At 43.6% G+C, this 8715-nt stretch overlaps 1 protein-coding gene across 1 annotated transcript; it reads left to right on the forward strand.

Annotated features, from left to right (window-relative positions):
* The first annotated feature begins 979 nt into the window (after positions 1–979).
* LOC116678752 (BTB/POZ domain-containing protein 3) lies at positions 980–4576 on the forward strand. Its single transcript, XM_032508496.1, has 3 exons — positions 980–1205; positions 2256–2374; positions 3383–4576. The coding sequence occupies exons 1-3, from the start codon at positions 1098–1100 to the stop codon at positions 4413–4415; spliced, it is 1260 nt and encodes a 419-aa protein (XP_032364387.1). The 5' UTR covers positions 980–1097; the 3' UTR covers positions 4416–4576.
* Positions 4577–8715: the final 4139 nt, after the last annotated feature.

The following is an 8715-nucleotide window of genomic DNA, read 5'->3' on the forward strand; positions in this document are numbered from 1 at the left end:
GCAGGACACAGCAGGACGTAGCAGGACGTAGCAGGACAGGACGTAGCAGGACGTAGCAGGACGCAGCAGGACACAGCAGGACGTAGCAGGACGTAGCAGGACGTAGCAGGACACAGCAGGACGTAGCAGGACACAGCAGGACACAGCAGGACGTAGCAGGACGTAGCAGGACACAGCAGGACGTAGCAGGACACAGCAGGACGTAGCAGGACGTAGCAGGACACAGCAGGACGTAGCAGGACGTAGCAGGACACAGCAGGACGTAGCAGGACGTAGCAGGACACAGCAGGACACAGCAGGACGTAGCAGGACACAGCAGGACGTAGCAGGACACAGCAGGACGTAGCAGGACGTTATTTTATTTATACTGTTTATTTTTTTTGTGTTCGGTTTGTGGAAAGGAGTCAGATTCCTCGTGTGAAACTGTTACAGGGCAGAAGCCAGTTGGTAGAGTTTATACAAAACATTTTGCAGCGTTTGCACGTCCTTTACTGCGTATAATTCATCAAAATAGTAAAAAAAAAAAAAAAAAAAAGTTCAATAACATTCATCATTAATAGTTGATTTCCAAATGCGCCTAGATTGTTTTGCATTTTGTGATTTTTCAGTTGAATAAAAAAAACTATTTTCCATTCATATATTTCATCGAGGATTTCTTTAAATTAAAAAAAAAAAAATCTCGTCTCGTTCTCGTGAACCCAATCTCGTGATGTGTCTCGTCTCGTGGAGTAAGCGTCTCGTCACACCCCTAAAAATATATATATATATATATATATATATATTTAGTTAGTCAGTGTTATATACTGCATGGTATCTACTCGACTCTAGGGATATGTGCGCCCCTGGGGTCTAGGGACAGTCTTTACACTACACCGGGGTGAGAGCTGACAACAGCCCCCCCCCCCCCCCCCCCAAAAAAAAGAGACGCCAATAATCCCGACCAAGCATGTTTAGGTAGAGTGTTGTTGACACTAAAGGAGACTTTTAGCGCCAATAACAACGACAAAGGCTCCTGACCAAACGGTCAGAAGATCCTGATACAAAGATGTGTTATTTCATTATTTTGTGTGTTCAGATGTGAGATTAAATGGTTGTGGATGGCGTGTCTTTGCAGGAATTCAGTCATGTTCAACAATGAGATGATGGCGGATGTCCACTTCGTGGTGGGGCCGCCTGGCGGGACGCAGCGAGTACCAGGACACAAGGTAAAACCTCTTTGGGTTCTGCAGGCAGTACCGGCCCGAGGCTCGTCTACAGGACTGCTTTCAGCTGGTTACAGCTGGTTCCGGTTGGTTGGTTCCAGTTGGTTGGTTCCAGTTGGTTGGTTCCAGTTGGTTGGTTCCGGTTGGTTGGTTCTAGTTGGTTCCAGTTGGTTGGTTCCAGTTGGTTGGTTCCAGCTGGTTCCAGTTGGTTCCAGCTGGTTGGTTCTAGTTGGTTCCAGTTGGTTGGTTCCAATTGGTTGGTTCCAGTTGGTTGGTTCCAGCTGGTTAGTTCTGGTTGGTTCCAATTGGTTCCAGTTGGTTGGTTCCAGTAGGTTGGTTCCAGTTCGTTCCAGCTGGTTCCTGTTGGTTGGTTCCAGTTGGTTGGTTCCAGTTGGTTCCAGCTGGTTGGTTCCAGCTGGTTCCTGTTGGTTGGTTCCAGTTGGTTGGTTCCAGTTGGTTCCAGCTGGTTGGTTCCAGCTGGTTCCTGTTGGTTGGTTCCAGTTGGTTGGTTCCAGCTGGTTGGTTCCAGCTGGTTCCTGTTGGTTGGTTGGTTCCAGTTGGTTCCAGCTGGTTCCTGTTGGTTGGTTCCAGCTGGTTCCTGTTGGTTGGTTCCAGTTGGTTCCAGTTGGTTGGTTTCAGTTGGTTTCAGTTGGTTCCAGCTGGTTGGTTCCAGCTGGTTCCTGTTGGTTGGTTCCAGTTGGTTCCAGCTGGTTCCAGTTGGTTGGTTTCAGTTGGTTTCTTATTGTGTCTGTTTTATGTGTCTTTTTGTTTGGTTTTATGTCGCTTCTCCGTCTTTTTGTGTCTCTTAATGTGTGTATTGTGTGTTTGTTCTGTGTCTCTTTTTGGATTCACAAATGTCCCTGTTTAGAGGCTCGGCACAGCCGTTACCGATGTGGTTTATCAAAAATAAATACATTTCAGTCATAAAAATCAGGCCACGGACTAAATATCTAAATGATCAGGGAATCAAATGTAAAAAGTGAGTGTTGTGTGATATCTGTAGCCGCTGTGAGCGGCGTTGTTGTCTCTGACGTTGTTAATCTGCTCCATCAGTACGTCCTCGCTGTCGGCAGCTCCGTCTTCCACGCCATGTTTTATGGAGAACTGGCCGAGGACCAGGAAGAGATCCGGATCCCTGACGTGGAGCCTCCTTCGTTCCTGGCCATGTTGAAGTACGTCCGCCTCTGACTCAGTCAGTGTTTACTAGGGTGTATATGCACGTCAGCGTGTGTGTGCAGCGGGCGGTGGGAACGGCCGATACTGATACGAATATTTGGTTGTTTAAAAATCCGATATATAGTTTTTGAAAAAATCCAGAAAAGCATAACAAAACAAACAGATTTCAACAATGCTGGGAAGTCAGGGAACAGTGAACAATAAAATGCCAAGTTTCCCAGGTAGAGCCCAATCGATTTTTTTAAGGCCGATTCCGATATATATATATATATATATATATATATATATATATTAAAAAGAAATCCAGAAACATGTAACCAAACATAAACAGATTTCCCTAACATTAGTTATTTGTAGTAGTGAGAATTTATGAGTTCTCACTAAAATAATATGATAATTTGTTTTATTGTCACAACAGAACATCAAAATATATTTAAAAAAAAAAAAAAAGTTCAGATTGATAAAATGTAGAAAAATACAAGTTTAGCCCTCATGTTGTCCTTGGGTCAAATTTGACCCGTTTTCAGTTATTTTAATTTTTTCTTGGCACTAAAAATGGGCCGTTAAAAAAAAAAAAAGAAAAATCTAAAAAAGTCAACAATAACAATATCGAGAAACCTTACCCTTGACCCTAAAACATCAGAAAAGCAGCCACAACATTAAAAAAATGACAAAAAATGTTTGTTTTTTCATGGTTAACAGGAAGACAACACAAAGGGTTAAGATGAAGTAAATGAATATTTAAAACAATATGCATATTTTTTAAAATGTAGATCAGGAAATGCCTAATATTGGCCGATAACATATCTGTTTGTTTAGTAACGCATTTCTGGATTTTCATTTTTTAATATATACATCGGCCGATATATCGGCATATCAGATTTTTAAATAGTCAAATATTCGTCTCTGTATCGTCCTTAAAATCCTTTATCGGTCGGGCTCGAAGCAAAACTCAAATGTACATTTCTGAAGTAAAGGCCCTAATTCCGCCCTCTCTCTTCCAGGTACATCTACTGCGACGAGATCGACCTGTGCGCCGACACCGTGCTCGCCACGCTCTACGCCGCCAAGAAGTACATCGTGCCCCACCTGGCCCGGGCGTGCGTCAACTTCCTGGAGACGAGCCTGAGCGCCAAGAACGCCTGCGTCCTGCTGTCGCAGAGCTGCCTGTTCGAGGAGCCCGACCTGACGCAGCGCTGCTGGGAGGTGATCGACGCCCAGGCGGAGCTCGCCCTGCGCTCCGAGGGATTCTGCGACATCGACTCGCAGACGCTGGAGAGCATCCTGCGCCGCGAGACGCTCAACGCCAAAGAGATGGTGGTGTTCGAGGCGGCGCTGAGCTGGGCGGAGGCCGAGTGCCAGCGCCGAGACCTGGCGCCGACGATCGAGAACAAGCGGCTGGCGCTGGGCAAGGCCATCTACCTGATCCGCGTCCCCACCATGCTGCTGGAGGACTTCGCCAACGGGGCGGCGCAGTCCGGCGTGCTCACGCTCAACGAGACCAACGACATCTTCCTGTGGTACACCGCCGCCAACAAGCCCGAACTCCTGTTCTGCACCAAGCCGCGCAAAGGCCTCGCGCCGCAGCGCTGCCACCGCTTCCAGTCGTGCGCCTACCGCAGCAACCAGTGGCGCTACCGCGGCCGCTGCGACAGCATCCAGTTCGCCGTGGACAAGCGCGTCTTCATCGCCGGCTTCGGCCTGTACGGCTCCAGCTGCGGCTCGGCCGAGTACAGCGCCAAGATCGAGCTGAAGCGCCAGGGCGTGTCGATGGCGCAGCGGATCATCAAGTACTTCTCGGACGGCTCCAGCAGCACGTTCCCCGTGTCCTTCGACTACCCGGTGCAGATCGAGCCCGACACCTTCTACACCGCCAGCGTGGTGCTGGACGGCAACGAGCTGAGCTACTTCGGCCAGGAGGGCATGACGGAGGTGCAGTGCGGGAAAGTGACCTTCCAGTTCCAGTGCTCGTCGGACAGCACCAACGGCACCGGCGTGCAGGGGGGCCAGATCCCCGAACTCATCTTCTACGCCTGAGAGACGCACGCACCCCCGCAACACATTCTCACTCCCAACTCGTAAAACACCGACGTTTGGTCAGGTGGCTTTGTTCTTATACGACGATAAAGGAGACCTTTAGCGTCATGTAACACGCTTGGTCGTCTCCTTTAGCGTCATGTAACACGCTTGGTTGTCTCCTTTAGCGTCATATAACACGCTTGGTTGTCTCCTTTAGCGTCATATAACACGCTTGGTTGTCTCCTTTAGCGTCATGTAACACGCTTGGTTGTCTCCTTTAGCGTCATATAACACGCTTGGTTGTCTCCTTTAGCGTCATGTAACACGCTTGGTTGTCTCCTTTAGCGTCATATAACACGCTTGGTCGTCTCCTTTAGCGTCATATAACACGTTTGGTTGTCTCCTTTAGCGTCATATAACACGCTTGGTTGTCTCCTTTAGCGTCATGTAACACGCACTTGGTCGTCTCCTTCACAACGTACCACCCACAAACCAAGCGTGTTATATGACGCTAAAGGAGACAACCAAGCGCGTGTTATATGACGCTAAAGGAGACAACCAAGCGTGTGTCATAAGACGCTAAAGGAGACAACCAAGCGTGTTATAAGACGCTAAAGGAGACAACCAAGCGTGTTACATGACGCTAAAGGAGACGACCAAGCGTGTTATATGACGCTAAAGGAGACGACCAAGCGTGTTATATGACGCTAAAGGAGACAACCAAGCGCGTGTTATATGACGCTAAAGGAGACAACCAAGCGTGTGTCATAAGACGCTAAAGGAGACAACCAAGCGTGTTATAAGACGCTAAAGGAGACAACCAAGCGTGTTACATGACGCTAAAGGAGACGACCAAGCGTGTTATATGACGCTAAAGGAGACGACCAAGCGTGTTACATGACGCTAAAGGAGACGACCAAGCGTGTTACATGACGCTAAATGTCTCCTTTACGTCATATAACAACGACAAAGGCACCTGACCAAACGTCCGTGTTTCAGGCCTTCGGAGGGAGAACGGTCGGCTGCAGAGATTCCTGCTAGCGACGGCCAAATGAAGCTTGGTGAACCAGTGTCTTTATGTCCTGAGCCCACTAGACGGCGCTCTTGGTTCTAAGAGAAAGGCCTAAGGCGTTGGAATTCACTGTATCCTCAACCAACAGAGAGCGCCATCTACTGGGCTCGGGAAACAAAGACACCGGTTCGCGGCGCTTCATCCGGCCGTCGCTACTTCCTGCTTCACTGCCACGTGGGACTTGGTCTTCTGAGAAGAGGAGACGAGTTCTCAGGACGCTGTTGGAGGAGAGACGGACTCCGGACGTTACCGCCGAGTCAGGCTGCACGATGGAGGAAAACACACAACAACGTGGTTGAATACCGCCACATAACGTGTGAAAAATAAACACATTAATTCTTGTGTTGTCCTCCCGGGTCAAAAAGAAGATTTTTTTTTTTTTTTTTTTTTTTTCTCAACATTAAAAATTGTCATTGCATTAGTTTTTTTTTTTTTTTTTTTTTTATGTCATCACCGCCATCTTACTGCCACTAGTTTTACTACTTTTTGGAATCCATGGTCAATAACCCGCGTTTATATAGAATTATACCTAACATTTGAGCTATTAAAAAACAGAAATTAGGAACTAATTGGACTAACAGTTGAGATCAGAGGAATGTTGAGTGGACGCTGATTTGAAACCGTTTCAATTTACACCCAAAATTCAGTGAAAGTGATCAGTTGTATTTCAAAGAGCGTTGGAAGGAATCCATCCTGTTTTTGGTGGTAATTTGGTTAAAAACAAACCCATATTTCAGATGGAGACATTTTTTTTTTTTAAAGGGGGGTCACTTTTGACCCGAGGACAACAGGAAGGTGAAAGTGACCTCCGTATTCTGCTTAAAGCACAACAACTTGTTGTGCTTTAAACTTTCTTTAATTGAACAAATCGAACGTTGAATTGAACATCAAAGGCTAAAACGGAGCGACCGCTACGTTTTAAAGTGGGTTCTTCCGCTCGTGTTCCCTTTGAACTAACGCCAGAAAACCGGAGCGTCGTCGGCGATGTTCGACGCTGGGAACGTGACGACAGGAAGTTTTTAAGAATCCTCACGTTCCTTCACACCTCTGCTGCTGCTGCTGCTGTTGTTGTTGTTGTTGTTTCAGAGCAGCTGATGAGTTGTGGTCATTAATCTTAAATCTATAAACGTAGGACGCAGCCACTCGCCGTCCGCTTTGATGGTTTTGTTTTGTTTTTGTTTGAACCGCAAAACAAAACAACCGGAGAACCCTGTTTCTTGACGTGTGATGTGTTAAATCCGTGTAATAAACTCCCGCTGACATGTTCCCTCCGGTCCAGACTAAATTATTAGCTTAATAATAATTAAGGTTTAATTAGGTTTTTTTCTTCTTCTAACTCTGGTATCGCATCCGTTCTAAAAGCTTGGCTTTTATTTTGGTAGGTTGTATTTACTACTACTTCCGGGTCACTTGGGCCACCGGTCTTCCTGTTAACGTAGATCTTCAAACGGAGAAATGAAAATAAGACTTTCAAAAAAACAAAACAAAACAAAACCGGGCTGTTATTTGAATTTTGGTTTTGGTTGTTTTTGGGATTAAGAAACGGAAACAGAACCAGAACCGCTTCTTTTTTTTTAATTTTTTTTTTTTTTTTTTATTTTTTAACCGTTTCTTCGTTTTTGGTTTGAAACAACGAAACGAAAAAAAACCCCGTTGGTTTTCTAGTTATTTTGTTTTCTGGTTCAAACTGAAAACCCAAACTATCAGAATGTACACGGACCCGCTCCCAAAGCTGGACCGCTGTTGTTATCAGCTGTTATTTTTATCTTTTAACGTCTTAAACTTTTTTTTCTCAAAACCGGAAACTATTCAAACTGTTGCTGTTGTTGATTTCATCGCCAAAAATATACAAACTGAAGTACACAAGATACACTCAAAGTACATTAAAATGCATTCATAGATATATACATATACACATACTGTACATACACACACACACACATACATACATACATACATACATATATACATATACATACACACACACATACATACATACATACATATATACATATACATACACACACACATACATACATACATACATACATACATACATACATACATACATACATATACATACACACACACATACATACATACATACATATATACATATACATACACACACACATACATACATAAACATATATACATATACACATACTGTACATACATACACACACACACACACACACACACAGAGACATACATACATATATACATATACACACATATACATACACACACACACACAGAGACACACACACACAGAGACACACACACAGAGACATACACACACACAGAGACATACATACATATATACATATACACATACTGTACATACACACACACAGACACACACACAGAGACATACACACACACACACAGAGACATACATAAACATATATACATACATATATACATATACACATACTGTACATACACACACACAGACATATACATACACACACACACATACATACACACGTATACACCCCGGTACATGCAGTGCTCATAAGGTTATGACTCCATGATGAAATCGACTAAAACCCAAACCCTCTTTTGGAAATTGATCTTAATGCCCTAATTTAAATAATTAGGTAAAATCCAATCTTTATGAATGAATAATGTTTCATAAACAAAGTAAAGTTTTTTATTCCTCTTTTTAGTCAACTTAAGCACACACACAGTACATGCATGTACTACATACATACATATATATTACATGCATACACACACACAGTACATGCATATACTAAATACACACATATATATATATTACATTCATACACACATATATTACACACACACAGTACATGCATATACTAAATACACACACATATTACATGCATACACACATATATTACACACAGTACATGCATGTACTAAATACACACATATATATTACATGCATACACACATATATTACACACACACACAGTACATGCATATACTAAATACACACATATTACATGCATACACACATATATTACACACAGTACATGCATGTACTAAATATACACACATATATTACATGCATACACACATATTACACACAGTACATGCATGTACTAAATATACACACATATATATTACATGTATACACACACAGTACATGCATGTACTAAATATACACACATATATTACATGCATACACACATATTACACACAGTACATGCATGTACTAAATATACACACATATATATTACATGTATACACACACAGTACATGCATGTACTAAAT

The sequence above is a fragment of the Etheostoma spectabile genome, unplaced genomic scaffold (assembly GCF_008692095.1).
Source record: "Etheostoma spectabile isolate EspeVRDwgs_2016 unplaced genomic scaffold, UIUC_Espe_1.0 scaffold00008079, whole genome shotgun sequence".
Taxonomy (NCBI): domain Eukaryota; kingdom Metazoa; phylum Chordata; class Actinopteri; order Perciformes; family Percidae; genus Etheostoma; species Etheostoma spectabile.

What these genes read in the sequence shown, in the direction of transcription:
- LOC116678752 (XM_032508496.1), top strand. Translation starts at nt 1,098, where the DNA reads ATGGCGTGTCTTTGCAGGAATTCAGTCATGTTCAACAATGAGATGATG. An exon ending in AGCGAGTACCAGGACACAAG is followed by an intron (nt 1,206 to 2,255) that starts GTAAAACCTCTT and finishes CTGCTCCATCAG; the next exon opens with TACGTCCTCGCTGTCGGCAG. An exon ending in TCGTTCCTGGCCATGTTGAA is followed by an intron (nt 2,375 to 3,382) that starts GTACGTCCGCCT and finishes TCTCTCTTCCAG; the next exon opens with GTACATCTACTGCGACGAGA.